At 51.7% G+C, this 23,433-nt stretch overlaps 1 protein-coding gene across 1 annotated transcript in view; it reads right to left on the bottom strand.

Annotated features, from left to right (window-relative positions):
- KANSL3 (KAT8 regulatory NSL complex subunit 3) overlaps positions 1–23,433 on the bottom strand; it is a gene marked incomplete at its 5' end in the record, with an annotated part of 29,902 nt that overhangs the window by 4,394 nt on the left and 2,075 nt on the right. Inside the window, 19 exons of the mRNA XM_082495804.1 lie at positions 3,062–3,195; positions 3,433–3,652; positions 4,267–4,379; positions 4,863–5,017; positions 5,944–6,028; positions 7,745–7,936; positions 11,213–11,290; positions 12,651–12,807; positions 13,805–14,005; positions 14,500–14,563; positions 15,483–15,640; positions 17,420–17,494; positions 17,811–17,882; positions 18,025–18,126; positions 19,659–19,775; positions 20,096–20,227; positions 20,401–20,586; positions 20,896–20,986; positions 22,867–23,037. Coding sequence (XP_082351930.1) covers positions 3,062–3,195; positions 3,433–3,652; positions 4,267–4,379; positions 4,863–5,017; positions 5,944–6,028; positions 7,745–7,936; positions 11,213–11,290; positions 12,651–12,807; positions 13,805–14,005; positions 14,500–14,563; positions 15,483–15,640; positions 17,420–17,494; positions 17,811–17,882; positions 18,025–18,126; positions 19,659–19,775; positions 20,096–20,227; positions 20,401–20,586; positions 20,896–20,986; positions 22,867–23,037 — 2,503 coding nt within the window. The remainder of the gene's footprint in view (positions 1–3,061; positions 3,196–3,432; positions 3,653–4,266; positions 4,380–4,862; positions 5,018–5,943; positions 6,029–7,744; positions 7,937–11,212; positions 11,291–12,650; positions 12,808–13,804; positions 14,006–14,499; positions 14,564–15,482; positions 15,641–17,419; positions 17,495–17,810; positions 17,883–18,024; positions 18,127–19,658; positions 19,776–20,095; positions 20,228–20,400; positions 20,587–20,895; positions 20,987–22,866; positions 23,038–23,433) is intronic.

Raw genomic sequence — 23,433 nt, 5'->3', positions numbered from 1 at the left:
GACATCTCAGCTTGCAGCTCCGGTCATCGTTGCGTAAATCTTCATGCCGCTAAGCGGAAAACAAGAGTGTGATCCAGTATCAGCATCGCTCCACACTTCATGGAGCTACTATCAGGATAGAACCATGCTGCAGGGGGAAACCCATCCAAAAAGCAACGTTCAAACCATCGTGGAGCAGTTTCTTGAAAAGAGAAGCTGCAGCTTGCTCGTTATTTTCACTTTAACACACTCACTTCTTACTCTGCTACTCACAGAAAGCATTTGCATCACACTCCCCTGAGATTCTTCAGTCTTCTGCCTCCCGTTTTAATGCCCATGGGGGAAGGAAAAGAGTTACCCACTCAAACTGCATCTCAGCTGCTACAGGCATCGTCCCCAACCCCCCCAGTTTAAAAAAAAATATAATAAAAATCACAGTGCACAGCTGATGTGTGGGCTTCACGCTTCCTGCACAGGCACAGTGGAGCCGTCAGCTGGAATTTCAAAGGGAACCCAACGGCCAACAGCTTTGACTACTGCTGAAAACACAAGAGTTTTAAGCCCTCGGAGTTATCCCCCAAAGCCTTTTGTAAATTTGCTCTTTTACAGGAAGCCCCGCTAGATTACGTAAGCCTTCTGTGCTAAAGGTACACACGAGCTGATGTCAAGAGCTATAATTAGTTACAAAAACACACAGCTCATTCCATTTCCTGTAAAAGCCAGCTTTCAGTTTGCTTTTGAAGCAACTCTCCCAGCCGGCCACACAATTAAACCCTACCTTGAACACACAAGCTCAGCATTGTAGGTAAAAGTCGCAGCGTACGTTCCAATACCCACTTCCAAGCGCCATCGCCTTAAAACATTAACCCGTACCCGTTAACCCTGCGGTTCCTCCGTACCAAGTTTCCTTACGCTGCGGAGTTACTGTTGTGCTGGATATTTAGGGTCTCTCAAAGGTAACAAAGGACATAAAGGAAAGCACACTGGTTCTGACGGTTTATTAAACGGCCTTTGAAGGGCACAAAAGCTGCCTCCAACACGGATGAAGAGTTTTAGACCTACAAAAGCAACTCACTCGCTGCTCAGGTGGGATCTGCGCTGAGGTTCGCTAGCTCTGTGTTTCCAAGCTCTACTTTAGCCAGCTCTAAGCTCAGCTCTGCCGACGCGCGCAGGCTCTGTCGCGCTAGCACAACAACTGAAAGAAACACGGAAAAGTCAAGGGAGGAAGGACACGGATGCTCGCAAATTTGAGCTTTAACCAGCTGTAAGCCAGGACTCTGCGTGGAAACTACCAGCAATGCCAGCTCTAAAGCAGCACAGGACAAATTGAGGATTTATGGCTGCCGCTGTTAATACTTACCCAACTTCCACCCAAAGGCTTCACTCTTAGGATAACACCTCCCTAAATATATCTCAGGGCTTCAAGTAACCTCAAACAGCCTCTGCAGAGAGCAGCAAGGCATGAAAGCACTCTCCCTGCCTCCACGGTGCTGCCCACAACTTGAGCCACCCCAGCAACAGGGACCAAAACTACGGAGCTTCATCTACAAAGCGAAGATCGCTCTGCCTCTCCTATACCGGGGACCTGTGTTCACGCTAACAAAAGCAGGAAAATCACGTGCAAAAGGGAAAAAAAAAAAAAGCCCTGAGCAAGCCAATGGAGTGATCTTGGCATCCTCAGCCTTCAGTGCCAGCTCGTTAATCCCTGTTGGGAACCGGAGTTTGATTCCAACTGGACGCTCCACACTTGTCCGACTGCCCGAGCCGCAGCATTTATCATTCCGGGAGCTTGTCAACTTGTTCTCCGAACGATTTTTCTCCCTGCAAACACCTGCCTCAAATCACCACAGTCAGCATCTGTTGGACAGTCAGTTATTCCCTTCAGTATACACTCAGGGAACCAGCAGCCCTTTTCCTGCAATGCCTCCTTCAGTCCCGCGAGGCAGATCACAAGCCTGAGCTGCCCGTTTTCTCCTACGCCCCCAGGAAAGCATCTCCAGGAAAGACCTGAGCCTTGCACAGCGCTGGAGCTGGGACCATGGCAAAGCCATCTGAGCTCGGGTTAGCCTTGCCGATGGCACATCACAGCCACCGCCGGCCAACCATCCCGCACAGGGAGTCAGAGTCAATCTTTCTGCCCTCACATTTATGGATCCGCCTCAAAATTGACAGTGGTTTAGGATGGAGCCCAAGGATACACCCACAATAAATTCACCCCTTTTGCTACCTCCAGGGTTTGGGGTTGCGAGGTCCACGTTACAGTACACAAGACCGCTATGTTCACAACCAATAAAACCTCCTCCAACTTGGCATCTTGTGCTTTCAACTCAACTGCACCAAGATTTAACCTAGGAAGCAGGAAAGCGGCCAGGATCCTCGAGACAATACCTCGCACGCATTGAGAGTCCAAATATTAAGAGTTTTTCCTACTGTCAGTGATCCACCTCCAAAAGAAGATCCGTATCGAACAGATATAACCTTGGAGCACACGCTCAGCCCTTCATAAATTGGTTTCAACAGCATGGCAGGGAGAAAGAGCAGGAGCTGGGGACCTGCAGGAGGAAATACAACAGTATCCCCAACACCCACAGGGCCCAGCATCACATCAGGGCATCTAATAGTGAAAGGCAGCATTTTCAAGAGGAATACGGCTCCAGACAGCACGGCCAACCCGCTCTCTGGCCCGAACAGGCAGAGGATAGACACTCCACAAGCAGCTTTCCTCCTCCCACCACAGCCCGTTACTGTCAAGAAAGCCTGGAGCTTCAGTAAGAATTTCCATGCTGATGTCAGCTTTCAAAGCGCAGCCGGAGATTCCCTCGATGCGGTACTAGTGCGACATGAGGCACAAGCGACCCTGTCACTAACAGATGTGAAGATGAACGGGGTTCTCTTAACCACCGCCTTGCAAGGCGCCTTTTGGTGCGGCCTCAGCAAAGCAACGAAGCTCATCACACCCAAGAGATGTGACCAGGAACGCTTTCGCAACGACAGCTATATCTGCCCTTGACTAGGATGGTCAGAAAAAGCTCAGAAGAGCAGCAGCGGACACTTTGTCTACAAAGAAGGTGTCAAAAATTACCTGAGGTGCCTGCGTCTGCATCGGCTGCTCCTCGAGCTGGGGCTGGACAGTCCCCATCGCGGCCTGGCTAAGCGTGGTCACGCGGCTGGGCTGCCCACGCAGCGTCACAGTAATGGTCGTTGGGGCCTTCAAGCCTAGAAAACACACGAGCGAGATGTCCCTGAGACATGGGGACTGCGGAGGCCACATCCACCAAGTGAGGGCTGCATCAGAAACCTCTTCCCATTAGAGGCAGCTGTTCAGAAATTGCCAGCACAGGCGGCTGTCCATAGCTACGGCTCAAGGGCAAAATAAGGTTTGGAAACAGCGCTCTTGGGGCTATGGGATGGTCAAGGCGCCTGCATCGCATGCCTCTTCCCCTTCTCCCTCACCTGCTGCCTGGTTGGAGATCTGAGCCAAGCCAGGGAGACTGCTGGCCAGCTTCGCCAGTCCCCCATTTGTCAGCAGCTGGTGAATGGCCGTGGGCTTCCCGCTCGCTGAGGCTCCCAGAGACAAAGAGGTGGCGACCGGGATGGTGCGGACAATTGTGCCGGTGCCCGTGGTTATGGCACTCAGGTTCTGGATAGGCGCAGGCGTCTTCACAGCTGAGGTCTGGAAGGAGAAGCAGAAGCACTGAGTACCTGGAAGGAAAGAGGATGCCGGGATGGCACGGCCTCTCCCTCCCGCAGAAGCTAGAGTTCTTTAGAGATCGGAGTTTCCACACTTGATTCTAGTGGCCACAAGCAGGTCTAAAGGCAAGTAAACTTGTCCCTTCCAGTTGGCACATACTCGTTTCAACCTGAAAGCATGACTGGGAGAAACTGTGGCTCTGCTTCTAATGAAGCCACCCGTTCTGAAAGAGGTCACTTTAAACTGCGGGGATGGGGAGCTTGCCTGACAGGTCACAGGCATGTGTTTTACCGGAAGAACAAGTAGGAAGATCACTGATCTCCTCTCCTGTCCATTCTCCAACTCCTTCTCAGCATTTTCTAGGTGGCCACCTAGAAACAACAGCTCTGCTTCCGAGATTTCTCGCCACTTACGGGAGCCCCTAGCCCCTGGCACACCGCCGAGGCTCGGATGCACTGTTTCAGCTGCAGTTCACACCTAGCATGCCTCACCTCTTCTGGTCCTGGAGCAAACGTGGTTCCCTACACCTCCTACTACTTTATCCTCCATACAGTTTCCCTCCAGAGAGAGATTTCTGATGTTTCCTGGCCACATACCTGCACGGGCGGCCCAGCAGCAGCCGCACTAGCAGGAAGGGCTGATGACTTGGTCCCGATGTCCTGCAGGCTGAAACTCAGCCCTTGCAACAGGCTGCTGGCAGATGCTGCTCCTAAAAAAAAAAAAAAAAAAAAGCAAAGAATAAAGAAACGGGGCTTGGAGAATTCAACAGTGTGAAATTCCAGGTCTATCGTAGGGCAGGTGTCCACAAAACTGTTCTCTAAAAGAGCCGCGTCCCAAGCAGCCCGCCTCGAGGTTGGCGGGGACCCTCTTAGCTGCTCTACACACTCAGTCCAACACATTGATTGCTGCAGCGCCAAATGAGGTTAGCTGTGAAACCCGGGAGGTCGGTTTTGGTATCTCAAGGCATCATTACATACAAACGACACAATTAACAGGTCACTTATTGTGCCTTCAGCCTCGCATTACAGCATCCCGCTGGATCTCTCCAGGCTCTGCAACAGCAAAGCACTACAGACGCTGCCTCAGCCAAACTCAAAGCAACCGGGGAACGCAAGAAAGAGGATCCACCAGATGCCTTTGAACCTGATTTACCTTTTACATTCACAAGAGAGACATGGAGAGAGGCAGGTACCTTGCAGGGTACTGGCTGGCTGGGCCTGCATGCAGTGGGTGCTGCTGGCCACCAGCCTGCTCTGCAGGGCATGGAAAGCACTGGGCGCCGTGCTGCTGGGGATCATGGCAGACGGAGCAGGACTCGTGGAAGAGGTTTCTGCTGCTGAACTCAGCCTACGAAGCAAGCAGAAGAGAAAGACTCCAGTTAGCAATAAACTCCACAAGGCAAAGGTGAGATGGCTTTGACAGCGAGCTGTCACTGGCCTAACGCAACCCAGTGTGACTCCTGGAAGCGTAAAGGCGGGGAGATGACGAGCTACAAAAACCCAAAGCAAGAGAATTAGGTTCTCCAATTTCTCTCCAAAGAGAATTATCCACTACGGCAGGTAGAACAAGGAGCACTTATGGCAAGATCTGTGTATTTCCAAATTGGAAGTGAGCTTGTTATCACGTGTGCGCCTACCTAAGTGCTGCAAGGGCTGTGTCACCCTACACAAAAGCCATCTAACTTACAGTGACACTTTTCCTGTTTAAAACCTACTTTCTATTTGAGAACAGCTCTCTTCCTCTCTCCTCCCAGATCAGGCAGAGTCTAGCTCTCCAAAACTTGGTGTGAATTAAAAGGGAAAACAGTGATGTTCATTCCCCGACAGAAATCCCTACAATCAGTTAATCAACTTCATGAACTGATATTGAAACTTCTTTCCCCTCCCATTGGAAAAAAAAAACCGCTTGATTTTTAGAGGGCATGAAGGGAAGGATTCCTTCAAAAGGAAAGACAAGACGACTGAATTCTGGCAAAGACACCACAATGATTCAAAAGACAGCAATAAGAAAACTTGGATTTGGGAAACCATATAGAAATATAGCCCAAGAGCCACAGCACCTTCTACTTTTGCCCATTTCTGCCATTCTCGGACCCAATTGCTGGTTGACAAATAGTTTTCAGGAGCCTAAGAGTCTCCTGCGCTTCAGAAAATTCCAGTCATAAGCAAGGTACGAGAAAGCTCCACGTGCAGAAATCACCCTGTTGCCGTGCTTCCCATCATCAGCCTGTCAAAAAGACCCACAGCTTACAAAAACCACAAAGTCCCACTCACTTGGGGGTGGTGAGCAGTCCTGACAGCTCCTTCGCGCCTGACACAGACTGGCCGACAGCCATGGGAACCGGCTTTCCAGCGACAACTGCAAAAGAAAAAGAAGAAAACCTCATTTTCTCTCCTCAATGAGCCTTTAGGGATTTCCCCTCTCTCACACAGCTACCCACAGACACAGCGCTGAAGGCCACGGGCTCATCCTGCTCACAAAGCACCTTCTCAAGGAAACCTCCGCTGCAGCCATTAACACACACTCCAGCCACCGCGCTACCAGAGATCGGGAGTATCAAACAGAGCAGAGTTGTGAATAAAAACCAGAGAGCCGCCGTTGTGGAAGCGTTACGATAGACGGGATTGAAGAAATCGGCTTCAAAAAAATCTGTAAACAGTGAAATCTCAGTCCCTCACCGCCAAATGCAATTCTCTCTCCTAAACGTTATCTCCGCTAATCCCCTCCTCCTAGTCCATCATAGCACAGCTCTACCGCATCAACCGATTAGTTCGGGTCTGGCTGGTCGCTAGCGATCGATTTTGTAAGTATTCTTTAGAGACACTTTACAAAATACACAGGGATGCGACGAGTCACAAGATTTGTTTATTGCGGCATTTTGGGATACAACTGCGTTTGTCTTGTGCATTCCTCCTGCTCACGCACGGTAAGAGGGAATTCTTGTTTTGGTTCGTGTTTACTTCTGCAATTCATTTCCTTTCTGTGAAAAGAAGTAAAGTTTGGAAAATTAAAAAAAAAAAAAAAAAAAAAATCCTGGAAACCAGAGATTTTCTAAGCTGCCAAAGGATAAACTGTAACCTTAAAAAAGGATGTGTATTTATTAGTTCATTTTCACAGTTCAAAACAACTGCTAAATTGACAGATGCTTCCAAAGGAGCAGAATTATTCCTCAGCTTTGAAAACCTCTGATTTCCTATCAGAATGGAGACGCTGACCTTTCATTCCTGCACCGCATCGAGCTAACGCTAATAACGAGCGATTGATTTACATATCTGGGGCTCTGCACTCTGACGTGAGGATGCTGTATACACCACCGCAGCGAGAGACAAGGCAACATCCTCCAAAGCTTCTGGCCTCCTTGGAAAGTCTCAAGGGGAAGAAGACCAAGCATGTCACCTCTTCTCGGACTGCAGGGACCTCCGCGACGCTCGTGACAGCGGGATTTCCCAGCCGCAGAGACAGGAGAGGAGCTGGAGTTTATTTATACGTGTATCAAGCATGCGTTGTGCCAGACTTCAGGCCCAAAGTGGATCAGCAGAGCGGGGCACTCGGCTGAATCACGAAGTCTGAACGCACAAAGGTCTTCCAGAGGGAGAAACATCGCTGTCATCCCCAAAGCAGGAGCACGTTCCAGGTGAGAGCTTCACGCAGGAGTGAGCAGCAGAACCGGAGACGCACACAACCTACTCGGAGCAAGGGGTCCGCCAGGACCGGCATCCTGCTGCCAGCAGGGGTTCGATGCCTCAGAGGAAGGTGTAAAATTCACCTCGCAGCTCACAAGGCTGCAGTTGAGCATTTCGCTGGAGCGTGCAATCCCAAACTGTTATGGAAAACAGAGGCTCCTGCCAAGATCCTACATGCTGTCAACCCCCACGCTTCCCCGGCTATCCCCAAGTCACTCACACCTTGAACCTCCATCTGTTTTCTGCAGCTAACTCCTCCTCCAAAAAAAAAAAATTAAAAAAAATCACGCATCCCTCCCCTCCCCACGCCGTGCCCCAGAGGAGCGGGTCTGGGGGGCACAGCCACGACCCCGCTTTCTGGTTAAAAAGCAGCTATGCAATCGCAACTCACTTTCTGCCTGGGTGGTGAGGGGTGCTCCGTTCCCCACGCCAGCAGCATCTCCGTGAGAGACAATGGTCACCTTGATTTTGGCTCGTTTGGAGGATTTGGTGCACTGGGTCGGGCTGGGGGTCTGATGCCTCTTCAGCTGCATACGCACATCATCTTTCTCAGCCCCTTCCGAGTGCTCTGAGGAGACTGGAACTAGGGGACACAGAAGTAGCTTTTTGAAAACTGATGACCGATCCCTCAAGGTCGGTGCTGCTCCGCTCTGTGCGCCAAGGTGCGGAGAAGGGACACATGCCCATGCACACTTCCACAGCTCCCTCCATGCCAGCTTGCCCATCTCCCATGCACCAGGAACCCACGCTTCTCCTTTTCACCACCTACACTGTCTTACACGTGCCCTAAACCGCTGTCTCAGGGCAGGGCTTAGCTTAAACTACTCACAGGCTAATGCAAGAGAGCATATAGAGTCTGCCTCACCTCTGCAGTGAAGAAAAATGGATGCCTACAGAGATACCACATCTCCACAGAAACGCTTTTCATTTCAAAGCGCGGCACAATCAATCCCGGCATCGGGCCCCTCCAACATCCCTAATTTCCAGGTGAGGGGACGGGGGTGCAGAGACTTGCAGAACTGGTGCAGGCACGCTGCCAGAGCTGGGATCAGAGCTTAGCCCGCCTGCTCCTTCGACACACCAGCAAAGGTATTTGCAACGCCTGTCCTTTGGCACATCTTTCCAGCGCTCTGAACCATTTCTTCAGGAGCTGAACTGAAGCGTACAGGTTTCTTAGAGGCAGTAAGCGAAGCAGCTGTGAGCACAAAAGGTGTTGCAGCAAAGCCAAGCCCCCACATACTCTACACTGCCTGCTACTAGGGGAAAAAAAATCCACGAGCTGAGATTTCTCTTCCGCACCAACAGCTCGTTTCGTTGCCATGCCCTTGACCCATCACATCCATTTCACCCTGCCTAGAGCACAAGCTTGCTGGGGCCAGGGCTATCCGAAAAAGCACAGAGAACCCACGACAAGCGCCTCCGGGCAGCCCAGGAACAACATACAGTCACGAGCCGCCACATCATGCCCATCCGCTCTCCACGTGTCTCCCAGCGCTGGTGTACGATCATCCAGCCCCAGCCTGAAATCCCGGTGGACTGGGTCGAAACGAGGGCAGAGAGCGGCCTCCCGCTGTGGTGTTTGCAGCCCGGCAGCACTCAGAAACGCAGCCGCCGCTACGCCTGAGCGCTGCCGTGATCTGCTGATCTGCGGCAAGGGGGAAAAGACCTCCGCTCAAAGCTACAGAGAGCCCTCTCCACCAAGAGCTTCTGCAGACCACCGCTGAGCCAGCTAACTCCCTCTTCACAGACAGTCCTGGGGATCTAAGCTGTGTATTCAACAGCCTAGAGGCCAAGACGTACATAACTTATTACTTATATCTATATCAATTTCATATAATATATCCATATATATAGACACGCATGTGTGTATCTATACACATACATATGTATTTATACGCTCCCTGCATACCACCTACATACCTCCGAACTGTGGTTGTAGGACAAGACTGCAGCCAAATCCCTAAATAACAGGCGGTTCAAAGCATTTCAGGGCTGCTCTGGTCCCCAGGACAAGTGACAAGGTGCTATCGATGGCCGGACTCGTGGCCCGAGCGTGTTAACTCGTGACACTCGTGCAACGCTCCCGTGCTTCCCACCCACCTGCAAACATGCATCGACCAAATCACCGGCCAGAGAGACCTCATCAGGCGTGCACAGACTGCAGGCACCAAAGCCCCCCCCCCTCAAACAAGTGCCACCAGCCAAGCAGGACAGTGAAACGGCACATGCACAGGCAGTGGCGTTAGGTGCCCCTCAAAGCATCGGCGAGCAGTGACCCAACGTCCCTCCGTGTCCCCACCGCACAAGAGCGGAGCCTGCTTCTGCTCACTCTGGGGCACGCAGACCCTCGCTGTGAAGGGCTGGCTGAGTGTTCGGGAGGAGCACCCTGCTCCCAAAACAACAGCGAGCACTCCCAACGCACGCACCCCAGCTTCCTATCTCGCAGCTCAGGCAGCTGAGCCCCACACAGTAAGGAGCCCAGAGATCTTAATCGGCTTTTAATCTTATCAAAAGGCAGCCCAGGCTGGTGCCAGTCTCTCCACGTCTCCCCACCTGCAGCAGAACGTCCACTGTGGTTTCTCCTCCCAGCAGATGCTGGGTGGGAGAACTCTGGACAAGCGCAGGGCTCCATCTGTGCTCCCAGGGTAACCTCATCGCACAGAGGAGGGCACAGAACAAGGCTCAAGGGAGAAAGAAACCTTTAAACAAGGCTTAAAGGAGAAAGAAAACTTGCAAACAGCCAGCTCGGGCCAATACTTGCCTCGGGAGTTTGTTACCACAGCTGTATTCGTGCAGTTGGGACTATAAATTGTGTGTGTTCAGGGCAAGCAGACCATCTGTATCTTACGAGTCTCTACACAGCATGCCTAAATACCACCAGCTTCTCTGCATCCAGCGCTTGTCTCGTTGAGTTAAAAGCACCAACATTTGGGGTGTTGCAGAGAGGCAGTTCTCACCCACATCAATGCTCTCAGCACCCTGGGGTCACCCGGACAGACAAGTGACACTGACAGCTCATGTGATGACACCGCAGCCTCCCAAAGCCTCAGATTTCAATCCCTCCTCCTCTCCTAATCCCAGATCCACACAGTCGCTGCCATTGGAGATGTCAAAACATGTCTTTAGATACACTGTGGGTCCTGCCCCGCGATCCCTAACCCTCACAGCACCCCTCTGTGTGCTCCAGCACCCAACACGAGAGGCCACAGGACTAAAGACCACTCACCTCTGGGTGTCTCCTAGTCCAGACAGCATCCTTTCCCCACCACATCACCATCTTTCCAAAGCCATCCCTCTTCCCGGACCTCCTTGCTCTTCTCCAACTCTCTCTGGCCAAGAAACGCTGCTCCACCTGTCTACATCTGTCCTTCCATGTCACTTGGCATTCCCTTGTTTCTGCTCCCGCTGACAACCCCTTTGCTGCTCCACGTGTTTGGGATGCTTCACCAACACACATAGTCTCTGGGGTTGGTGTCCACGTCCCTTTCTCAGCCCCAGCATGGGGAAAGGGTTAAACTCGTGATCACAAAAAGTCACCACCGCATCATCCACAAAGTTTTAGTCCGTCAGAACAAATCGGCTGCCAAACTACACGGCTCGAAGAGCAGTATTTACCTACCAGGGCAGGGAAAAGGGAAGAGCTTGGGAAAAGTTAATGCTCCCAGCTAGCTAGTGGGCCATTTGTTTCAGCTTCAAATACAGCAATGAGAAAGCAAAAAAGCAGGGGGACAAGGGGGACACGTTGGGCCACATCCCCAAACCAATGCAAGGGAAGAGGAAGACGATGAAAGAAGGCAGCAGAGACAGAGAGAAGGAGGGAGACAGAGAAAGAGACAGCGAGAAGTGAGGAGATACTCACCAAAGAGACATGAAGAGGTGCCAGGAGGAAGAGCTTTCCTCACCAGCATGTTTTGTTTCAGAAAAGCAGCGAACTGAGCTGAAATGAATCAGAGAGAATTACAGTATCACAGCCCGGCTCTGGAGGGGGACAAGGAACTCCAGGGACACCACTGCGACCCACAGACAGAGACCTCGGAGCAGGCAGGCAGCGAGCTCCAGACATAACTCATCCAGCACAACGGAGACACACCGACCTCCTCTCCGGACGGCAGCGTAGCACATCCGACACTAGGAAGGGGGATCATCTCAACTTTCACCAAGCGCACGTCCCAACAGCACGAGCCCTCTCCAGCCCCACAGCCATCAGGGAAAAAGGTCCGACACCCAGGGAACAAGAGCAGACTCGGCTGCGAGAGGCATGGCTAGCTTGACCGAGCACTTGCGCCAAGAAGCTGAAGGCAGCTGGGAGACGTCAGCCAGCACATCCCTGAACAGCTGCAGCCACAAAACGCAGGCCAGAAGCCACGCCACAGCAGCGCTCCTGGCAAAACGAGGCAGCCACGACACGTACCAATGCCACCAACCCTCCTCCTGCCTCCCGCGGGCCATCTAGAAACTTCCTCCCTCAACAACAAGAAGAAAGGAATAGATTTCTTTAGTCCGTGGTCTGAGAAATTAAGGGACATCCAAGCTCGAACTTCCCCCTGGAGCCTACCCTGAGTTAGACAAAGACTTTAGAGAGCGTGGAGGGTCACACTGTTGCAGGAAACAACAACAAGCCTGTCCAGGTCTGCCTTGAGCAAAGAAATAAGGAGAGAAGGGAGGACGGAAGACTATTCCCCAGGTGCCTCTGATAACTTCCAGAAGGGATCATCATCAACAAAACCATTACCTATGTTCACAGCGTTCACAATCAGACTGAAGCTGCATCGTAAGTTTTTTAATGAGCATCCAACAAGACCAAAAACAAAAAATCCCACAGCTCAAGCTGTTTTCTTATTCTGAGCAGGTTTTCCACTGCCATTTGATGCAAGATGACTCTGTAATTACCCAAGTCCCACTGTTCCTGTCACAATTCAACAGCCTCAATCATCTCCCGAGTACCTTTCGTCTCCCTCCCCAAGCAGCCTTTGAGGATCACAAGGGGCTCCCACTTGAAAAGCAATTAGAGTACAGCTACATGATGATCTGGTCAGTCAGAGCAAGCGAAAATCCTTCCCACTATCAACAGCAGCAAGAAGCTGCAGAAACACCGTTTCCAACCTAATTTCAACCCTCCACAGGCTGCTGCCTTCGGACGACAGCGACGGGGGATCGAGCTGTAAAGGAAGCTGCCACACGGAACTTGGAATTCAAGACAGGACTTGGAAGACAAAAACCTAATCACCTCAGGACAGATAAAGACCAAAAATCCAGACGCTAAGAGGCAAGAGGGTGGGCAAGCTGCAGGGCATTACCTTGTGCCTGCTTGTGCGTCAGGACAGTGTCCGTCCTCTGTATCTGCCTCTTCAGCAGCTGCGTGGTGGCGATCTGGCTGGGCTTCTGGATGGAGGACACAGCAGCCATTTTAGTCTTGGGGCTTGAAGTGGGGCTGCTGGAGACACTGGATAAGTCCTGCTCGAAGAGAAGGAACACCTCTTACCCCCACGTTTCCCTAAGAGGCAGTCGTAACCCCATATACCCCATGAACCGGTACAGGTCAGGGGCTGACCTGCTGGAGAGCAGCTCTGGGGAAAGGGACCTGGGAGTCCCGGTGGCCAACAGGATGCCCATGAGCCAGCAATGTGCCCTGGTGGCCAAGAAGGTCAATGGCATCCTGGGGGGCATCAAGAAGAGCGTGGCCAGCAGGTGGAGGAAGGTCATCCTCCCCCTCTGCTCTGCCCCGGGGAGGCCACATCTGGAGCACTGTGGCCAGTTTGGGGCTCCCCGGGTCAAGAAGGACAGGGAACTGCAGGAGAGGGTCCAGCAGAGGGCTGCGGAGACGATGAGGGCACTGGAACATCTCTCTGATGAGGGACGTGGGGCTTTCAGTCTGGAGAAGAGAAGACTGAGGGGGATCTTATCAACGCTTATCAATCCTTAAAGGGAGGGTGCCGGGGGGATGGGAACAGTCTTTCTTCAGTGGTGCCCAGTGACAGGACAAGAGGGAACGGACACAAACTTGACCATAGGAAGTTCCATCTCAACCTGAGGAGGGACTTCTCTCCTGTGTGGGCGGCAGAGCACTGGCACAGCTGCCCAGAGAGGGGGGGAGTCTCCCCCTCTGGAGCCATTCCAAACCCGCCTGGACATGTCCTGTGCCACTGCTGGAGGTGCCCCTGCTCTGGCAGGGGGTGGCACTGGGGGAGCTCCAGAGGGTCCTTCCGACCCTGACCATTCTGTAAACCTGAGCATAGCAGCACACAGGCAAGAACGTGCATCTTTTTGCCAGAGCAGATCTATTCCTGAAGGTTCGTTTGCCCCACTGCAAGCCATTAATCCCTCCGTATCCTCTCATCTCCCTCTTCCAACGCCAACCACATCTCTTGCCACATATTCCAGCAGTACAAAAACATCTCTTTACACAACCTCAGCCTTCCCCAGCTCAAAGTATCCCAGAAAGAGCCCCCACCTCTGAGCCCGAAGGTGAGGCGGGCACTTTGGCTGCCGGCGAGGCGGGCCTGCTGCTTCTTTCTGGCAAGTCAAACGACAGATCCCTCCTGGTCGAGTCGCGTGGTTTCTTCTTCTTCTCAGCATCCAGGTCACGGGGATCGGAGCCCGAGTGGCTCTCCACTCGGGTGAGGACTCCAGTCAAGAAGTCAGCTATTTCATCCTAGGAAGGAGGAAACAAATAGTTAGACTAAGTGGTGTGCAGGTCTCTAAACAACTGATCTTCACAGCTCGAACCAAAAAAAGAACAAAAGATTCACAAAGGGGCAAAGGGATAAGGCTCTAACATTCCACAAAAAGAAACCCTAAAACCTTACAGACGGACCTTGGCTTTCTCATTAAAGCTCATACTCCACTTATTTCTGACACACGGGAGAGAAACCTGATGGTTTCTCCAAAGTTCTGCTTGCTTCCCCAGGCAGATGTACTGGAAGATTCAGAAAACACTGCTCTTTGTGTAAGGTGCACTACCAGGAAGCTCACGTCTCTCCTGAAAGGAGACAGCCACTTCAAAATCCCACTCAGGAGACAGATTACCTTTGCCCAACAGATCCTGGCAGTAAGGTTATAACTTGTGGTCACCAAGACATTTCAGCACAGATTTGATTTGATTTTTTTTATAGATACGAGGTGTAAAAAGAAGATTTCCGTGATTACCTGGATGCACCTGTCCACCATACTCTGAGTCAGCCCTTCTGCCTTCTTTTTGGCTTTGCTTATCCTATTAAAAAACAAACAGATGGAAGTCAACACGTTTGGGTTTCTACTTTCACGGTCACATCATCATTCTTTGCCCGAGAGTAAGGTTCCAGCTACAGCAAGCTCGCTCCCTCACCCAGTCTGACACAGAGTAAGGCAAGAGCCAGCTCCCTCAGCTCTCAACTCAAGAGCACCGTCTGCTGGAAAGACGACACTCATCCCTCAGAAGTGCCCAGACAAACTCCGATGACGAGGAAAAAGGCCCAGCATCCCAAAGCACTTCGTAAAGCAAATACGACACTTCCTTTCCTTCAGAGCTCTGTCTTCAGACCCGGTATCAGAGTTTCACATTTCTTTTTTCCCCCCCCTCTCCTTTACTGCTTGTCCCTGCTACAGATTTCTGACTCATACGACGCTCCAAAGCCTTGCCTGCGCTGCTGGCTCCAGCTCTAGTGTAAGCCCAAACCTATTCTCACACACGACTTGCTCAGGTTCTTGGTGCAGTTATTCCAAACAAACACAAGCGTGACTGCAGAACAAGCTCCAAAGTTTACGGAAATCTTAAGAGCTTCTCGCTCCCCACAAGGCTCTTACAGCCTCTCTCACCCCAACTCTGCGCACAGCCTCCAAAAGCTGCACATTCCAGAGCCAAGGGTGGCATGAAAAACCAAATACTTGCTCTAGTGTCATACCACACCGTCCCCTGGATCTTTAACCTACCACTAGGAGAAACGATGCAGATTTATCACAGAAAACCAACCCTCTATCCAACACACCAGGTTTCAAATAACAAAGCTGACCTTGATGGATCATTTTTATGCAGTTCCCATCCAGTTTCAGTGCCAAATTTGGTGGTTTGTTTGTTGCTTTTTTTTTTTTTTTTCCATACGGAGCACACTCAGTGTTCCTGGGAAGAGAGTCTCCATCTCGCAGACCGTTACCTGAGATTGTCATCTGCTCCTCCCACCACCACCATGCTGTTATCAGCTCGTATTTTCTCCCGGAAATCTTCCATTGCTTCCATGTTGCACTGCAGGGAATTCTGACCGATCACAAAGAGGACAGGGGTCTTCATCTCCAGGAGGGGGTCATCCACATCCTGCAAGAGCAAGGGGAACTGTAATCCAGAAGGACCAAAAAGGGAAGGCACATGCCGCAGGGGCAGACAGGGCTTCACGTGCAAACCCAATCTATAACAACTGCATCCTGAAAAGAGAGAATTATAAACTGCGGGGTTCATTTAAACATCTCCTGAGAAAGACTGACTCAAAAGCTGTGTAAGTCTGTGCCATGGACAGTGGGATGGAGCGCACTCTCAGCAACTTTACCGATGATCCTGAGCTGTGTGGCGAGGCAGAGACACTGGAGGGGAGGGATGCCATCCAGAGGCACCTGCACAGGCTGGAGAGGTGGGCCTGTGCCAACCTCATGAAGTTCATCAAGGCCAAGTGCAAGGTCCTACAGCTGGGTCGGAGCAATCCCAAGCACAAATCCAGGCTGGGCAAGGAATGGCTGGAGAGCAGCCCTAAGGAGAAGGACCTGGGGGCGTTGGTGGGTGAGAAGCTCCCCATGAGCTGGCAATGTGCGATCGCAGCCCAGAAGGCCAACCATATCCCAGTCTGCATGAGAAGAAGTGTGGCCAGCAGGGCGAGGGAGGGGATCGTGCCCCTCTGCTGTGCTCTGCTCTGGGGAGACTCCACCTGGAGTACTGCATCCAGCTCTGGAGCCCCCAACACAGGAGAGACATGGACCTGTTGGAGTAGGACCAGAGGAGGCCACAAAGATGCTGCAAGGGCTGGAGCCCCTCTGCTGGGAGGACAGACTGGGAGAGTTGGGGGGTTCAGCCTGGAGAAGGCTCCGGGGAGACCTTATTGCGGTCTTCCAGCGCCTAAAGGGGCTACAGGAGAACTGGGGAGGGACTTTTTACAAGGGCATGGAGTGATGGGATGAGGGGGAATGGCTTCAAACTGAAAGTGGGGAGATTTAGATGAGATATTAGGAAGAAATTTTTCTCCATGAGGGTGCTGAGCCCCTGGCGCAGGTTGCCCCGAGAAGCTGTGGCTGCCCCAACCCTGGAGATGTTCAAAGCCAGGTTGGACGGGGCTTGGAGCAACCTGGGCTGGGGGGAGGTGTCCCTGCCCAGTGCAGGGGGTGGATCTAGATGGTCTTCAAGGTCCCTTCCAACCCAAACCACTCTATGAGTACATAGTCCCATTACTCATTAGCAGCTCAGACTGATGCTCTCCCCCCTCAGAAAACGTATTTCACTGCTTTTTCCTCCTTCCAAGCTTTTGCCACACAAACCCACGATAAGGCTGAAGAAGTGCCAACAGCAAAGCTTCCTGGGCTGAGCCCCCAGTGGGATTTACACAGTTGCACCGAGTCATAAGAAACCTCTTCTCGAGAGCTGCGCCCAGCTCCAGCAAACGCCTTTTATACAGATTTCCACTACCCACGGGATTAGCCATTTCATTAGCACAACCATAATTGTTCCCAACCCAGTCGCACACTGATCAGCTAATAAAGGAGCAATTTGGGCTCCAAATAAATCAAGTTGTCCTCTCTGGTGCCAAATGACACAGTTAACAAGCGACCCGCACATAAGACCCCAGGAAGGAGCTGCAAAAACATGTCACAGCGGAGACATGCAAATATAGGACTTCTCATGCCCGCTATCGCATCAGGAATCCTACTAAGGATGCAACAGTCCCACCTGCTGGGCAGCCCTCCTCCAAATAAAAATCACACAGACATGCCTCAAAAAAATCTTCCAGTTATCATTGGACTACCAAGTTCGATTTTATGAAATAATCTTGGAAGATTAAAAAACCCAAAAAGTACAGTTCTTTAAATAGCTCCGTTTCCCTTTGGTCCTTACCCCTCTGGGGCCGTCGACGGTGAGAAGGGGGAATCCAAGGCACACAACTGCAGTGACGTACTCCATCACTGAAACCTGGGTAGAAAAAGCAACAGTCAGGATCCTAACAGTCCAGCGCATGGAAGGCGCGGAGGCTGCTTTGCCAGGCTAAGTATCTTCCATACTTAGACCTTCCTTTATTGATTAAAAGAGTGGGGAAGAAAACATTGAATAACTCAAATTGCTTATGCCCCCATGACCAGAAAGGATGTCCATCTCAAAGCCAGGCCTTGGAAAGAGAAAAAGGACAAAAAGCCCGGCAGAGCCTCAAATTCAACAGTAATTCAAACCCAACTCTGAACTGAAGCTGTCAAGTGGATTCTGAGAGGATGCAAAAGAAGAGGGTACTTACGTGACAGGCCACCAAGGCACCCGTGTTCCACCCGATCAGGATGATCGGCTTGTGAGAGAAGTGGCTGTGAATCTACAGGAGAAAAAAAGATATGGATGGAGAAGAGGGATGCACAACGGGACGATGCACAGGGGCAGCACAGCACCTACAGGCAAGGTGAATAGTTTGAAGGGAGCAGCAAAAGGTCCCCGATCCACTCGTCGCTCACTCTTACCTCCGCCACTTTGCCCCTCACCGCCCCAATCATGTGTTCGAGACACTGCAACACTCCCACCCCGCTGCCGTTGTTCAACAGGTGGGTGGCGATGGGAATCACCTGCGGTTTGAAACCAAAGATCGATAAATAATGAAGGCATAACTGGGGACAACAGCTACTGACAACAATTAGCATGAGCTGCAACCCTGTTTATGCATGAACTTGTGCTTTCTCTCTCCTCCTTCCCCTTGGGATTCACTTCTAGCTACTAAAACCAGAGGAAATAGAGGATTTCCCACAGAGACAACTTCTGCTACTCACCTCACTCCTGTACACACAGTATATAGAACCATAGAATCGTCTGCGTTGGAGGGAACCTTGAAGATCATCAAGTCCAACCATCAACCTAACGCTGCCAAGCCCACCACTAACCCATGTCCCTCAGCACCACATCTGCCCACCTTTTAAACACCTCCAGGGATGGCGACTCCACCGCAACCCTGGGCAGCCTGTTCCAGTGCTCGACAACCCCTTCTGTAAAGAATTTTTTCTTAATATCCATCCTAAACCTTCCCTGGTGCAACTTGAGGCTCTTTCCTCTTGTCCCGTCGCCTGTTCCTTGGGAGGAGAGACCGCTCTCCCCTCGCTACACCCTCCTTTCAGGGAGCTGCAGAGAGCGAGGTGGTCTCCCCTCGGCCTCCTCTTCTCCAAGCTGAACCCCCCCAGCTCCCTCAGCCGCTCCTCACCAGACGTGTGCTCCAGACCCCTCACAGCTCCATCACCCTTCTCTGGACACGCTCCAGCACCTCAATGTCTGTCTTGTTGTGAGGGGCCCAAAACTGAACACAGCACTCGAGGTGGGGCCTCACCAGTGCCGAGCACAGGGGGACAGTCACTGCCCCAGTCCTGCTGGCCACACTGTTCCTGATACAGGCCAGGATGCTGTTGGCCGCCTTGGCCTCCTGGGCACGCTGCTGGCTAACATTCAGCAGGCCGTTGACCAATGTCCCCACGTCCTTCTCTGCTGGGCAGCTTTCCAGCAACTCTGCCCCAAGCCTGTAGCGTCCATGGGGTTGGTGTGACCCAAGTGCAGGACCCGGCACTTGGCCCTGTTGAACCTCATACCATTGGCCTCAGCCCATCGATCCGGCCTGTCCAGACCCCTCTGTAGAGCCATCCTACCCTCAAGCAGATCAACACTGGAAATTTACTGAGAGTCCACTCCATCCCCTCATCCAGGTTGTTGATAAAGATATTAAAGAGAAATGGCCCCAAACATCTACCACGTTAGAAGGTGTGTGAGCAGCTCTGTATCCAGGAAGAGGACTAAGGTGACCTGTAGTCTCTCTCCTCCAACCTCTGCCTACTGGAAGACTCATCAATCCTTAATAACAGTGATGATACAATCTAAACTGCTGAAGATAGATGGCTTTTGTCAGCAAGAGACACCAAACGCATCAGATTTGGGCAACTTCATCCCCTGTGCAGCATCTCAAATGCTAAACACTGCAGGAGGCAGACGCCAGCCTCTGCTTTCAGCAGAGCCAAGTATTTTGGTGTGCTGAAGGCTTATAAAAATAAGCCCAGCAGCTGCAGTCTAGCACAGCTGCTAGTTTGAACTCCCCGCCTTTCAAAACCCCAACCATACGAACCTTTCCCAAGCAAGAAAGCTGTGACTGCCAGAATCGGTGCCGTCGAGAAGTGGGGAACATGGAGTTGGAGGGTCCAGAGGAAGCAATCAGGATGAGGGGGGAACCAGGCAATTTGCTCTACAAAGTTCAACAAGAAACGTGTAAGGGAAAGTAACTTCCCTGCCCAAAACATCACTGTCCAGCCTGGCCTGCTCAGCGAAGCAGGAAGGTTCTCATTAATTGATCACATTTTCCCCCGCCAAAGCTACACCAGGACAGTATTGGGAGGAATGTGTCCAACAGAAGGACAGAGCAAGTCTTGAGTAAGTCTAAAGTGGGAGGAAAAGAGCCCGGGAAGCAAGACAGAGGCAGAAGAAAGAGGACAGCAGAAGGATGGGAAGAATAAAGCGGATTTTAGACCAGCCTCTCGCTCCCTGCAAGCCCCAAGAGGTACTCACTGGTTTATTATGCGACAAGACACCCACGGCTGGGTCCCAAGGTCTCTTCAGCAGCAGAGAAAGAGCCTCGGCACCCGCTGCCCCCGTCTTCGCGGTAGAGGAGAGCAGCATCCTGTCGATTAGGGTGGGGATCTGAAACCAGAGGCCAGAAAGGACTGAGAAAACATAGCCTTTTAAAACAGCTTTTAAACATCATCCCTGCCACTCCAAGGAAAAAGGATAAAGAGTCCATCAGCTTCCTTTAACAAGCTTTATAAAGGGAGAATGTTATAAGCGACAGCAAAATCTTTCACTGCTTCTATCACCTTTCCTTTCAGTGTTTGCAGAGCATCCAAGTAAGCAGCCAGCACCGGCAAACTGAGGGTTTCCACTAACGTTGTATGAAGCCACTGGATCAGTTTGGTGTCCCAGTTCACACTGGCCAGAGCTTGGCGAACCCTCCGAGCACATTTGTCCACCGCTATCCTCCTCAGGACTGGCTCATTGCAAGCCTAAAAACCAGGAAATAAAAAAGAAATACAGTTACAGGAAAAATCAAGCACGCCACATGCATTCCAAGCCACAGGAAAGTATTGGCTTGGGCAGCCCGAAGTCCTCTGGCCACAAGCAAAGACCAACATTCTCTCAGTGGGGACAAAACCAAGCCTCAAAGAAGCCCACAGCTGACCGTTTCTTAACGCTACACAACCCAAAGGCCAAGAGTTTCGTCTTGACTCAATCAGGCTTTGCTAGGAAGGACTGCTAAAAACACACAGGCAGCGACTCTGCTGGAAAGGGAAACGGGGAGTAAAAGAACTTACCCCTTCGTTAGCCAAGCGAGCCAGCCTGTCAGACTGCAGCGCTTTGTGAATCTTGTTAAATAGCTTGTTCTGGGCCATGGTCCAACCCGTCCTGTCGAGAAAAGCGGAGAAGTAACGTAGGTCACGGTTATACAGACATTCAGGTCCTGCAAGCTGCCGCCCGTTCCCAAAGGCGGCCGGCAGCACAGCTGGGCATGGGCTGTGACCGCAGCCTCAACAACCGATTTACGGCTATGGACAAAGTCAGTTTCTCTACTGAGGATTTAATTAGTAGGATGGCTCAATGAAAATTTTAGTTTTTAAATGTCGCTAAGATGCATCGGCAAACATCCAAGCATCACAAAGAAGAGAGTAACAGCAGAAACAACAAATAAGACCAAAATCTCTCCCTGATGAGATACAACTGCAGGTCCTGGGGGAACTGGCAGACGTAGTTGCTAAGCCACTATCCATCATATTTGAGAAGTCATGGCAATCCGGTGAGGTTCCTGCCGACTGGAAAAGAGGAAACATAACCCTCATTTTCAAAAAGGGAAAAAAGGAAGACCCGGGGAACTACAGGCCAGTCAGTCTCACCTCCATGCCCGGTAAGATCATGGAGCAGATCCTCCTGGAAACTACACTAAGGCACATGGAAAATGAGGAGGTGATTGGTAGCAGCCAGCATGGCTTCACCAAGGGCAAGTCATGCCTGACAAATCTGGTGGCCTTCTACAAAGGGGTTACAGCAGCAGTGGACAACTGATGTCATCTACCTGGACTTGTGCAAAGCGTTTGACGCTGTCCCACACAATATCCTGGTGTCTAAATTGGAGAGACATGGATTCGACAGATGGACAACTCAGTGGACAAAGAACTGGCTGGATGGTCGCACGCAGAGTTGTGATCAATGGATCAATGTCCAAGTGGAGACCAGTGACAAGTGGTGCTTCTCAGGGGTCGGCACTGGGACCCGTGCTGTTCAACATCTTTGTTGATGACATGGACTCAGGATGGAGTGCACGCTCAGCAAGTTTGCCAATGACACCAAGCTGTGTGGCGAGGTAGACACGCTGGAGGGGAGGGATGCCATCCAGAGGCACCGGACAGGCTGGAGAGGTGGGCCCGTGCCAACCTCATGAAGTTCATCAAGGCCAAGTGCAAGGTCCTACAGCTGGGTCTAGGCACACAAAAAGGGGGCCTACAGGAGAGCTGGGGAGGGACTTTTTACAAGGGCATGGAGTGATGGGATGAGGGGGAATGGCTTCAAACTGAAAGTGGGGAGATTTAGATGAGATATTAGGAAGAAATTTTTCTCCATGAGGGTGCTGAGTCCCTGGCGCAGGTTGCCCCGAGAAGCTGTGGCTGCCCCATCCCTGGAGGTGTTCAAGGCCAGGTTGGACAGGGCTGGGAGCAACCTGGGCTGGGGGGAGGTGTCCCTGCCCAGGGCAAGGGGTGGATCTAGATGGTCTTCAAGGTCCCTTCCAACCTAAACCATTCTGTGATTCTATGAAAATAATCATTCCTTTTAGCATAGTTTATCGCCACATTTCTCAGACAAACTGTCCAGAAAAAAAAAAAAACTCCATTCCTTGTAATGTCAAAACTGCCTTACCTACGCTACAGTGAGGGCTTTTAACAGGATGGAATTTATAAATAGCCTCACTTTTAATTTTTGACATCGGAATATGGCTGAATTGAGGATCTACGTGTAATCTAACAACTCACTGTCCCAACCTCCTCTGAACAGAGGAGAGCGCTTCACATGAAGCCTGCGGGAGAGGTTCGACAGCTGGGCCAGCCTCTCCCATTACATCCAACAGCTTTCACAGCAGGCAGAGGAGGAATTCGGACACAAGAATTCATTTTCTTTGAACGTTATTCAGTTCAGGAACATCACTGCGTATCCAGTCACACCAAAAAAAACCTCCACACCATGCAACGGGTGGCTGCTAATGCCCGAATTTCTTTTCTCTGCAATCCCCACGCTACCTGTTGACGTGTTCCTCCCAGTCATCCGGCGGTGGAGGGGCATCAGCATCCGTGCGAGCGAACATCACATGGCGCTCGCACTCATTCATCACGCTGCGCGCCTTCTGGTTGTCGTAGAGCGGCACAGGGGTGGGTGTCACCGTCTCGACGTCAATGGGGATATCTGCTTCACTGTCAGGAATAATAATTACGCTTTAGAGAAGGGGATCGCTCACCTTGGGGTCTGCCATTGCTTTACAATGAAAAGAACCCTCAGCTTCATAACTAGGTATCTTGTTATTCCCGGTCTGAGCCCAGGCAGCACCCTGACCACCGAGACCAAGCCCCTGAGCTGCAACCCTGTGCTCCTCCCGTCCCTCACCCTAAATTCACCTGCGACCCCAGGCCCAGCCCCACACCCTGGCCCTAAACCAAACCATCAAGGCCTGGCCACAACCCCCCTTCTCACCCCGACCCCAGTGCTGTGAAACCAGCCCCCAGCACCTTCCCACAGCCTACACTGTTCCTCACGGACCCCCAACCCGGCACTAGTCTGCCCAGCCCATGCTCTCCCCTTACCACCGCACC

This window comes from Vanellus vanellus (assembly GCF_965231255.1).
Source record: "Vanellus vanellus genome assembly, chromosome: 26".
NCBI classification, from domain to species: Eukaryota; Metazoa; Chordata; class Aves; order Charadriiformes; family Charadriidae; genus Vanellus; species Vanellus vanellus.
The sequence above is the reverse complement of the archived record's forward strand: the minus strand, read 5'-3'. Positions and strand labels throughout refer to the sequence as shown.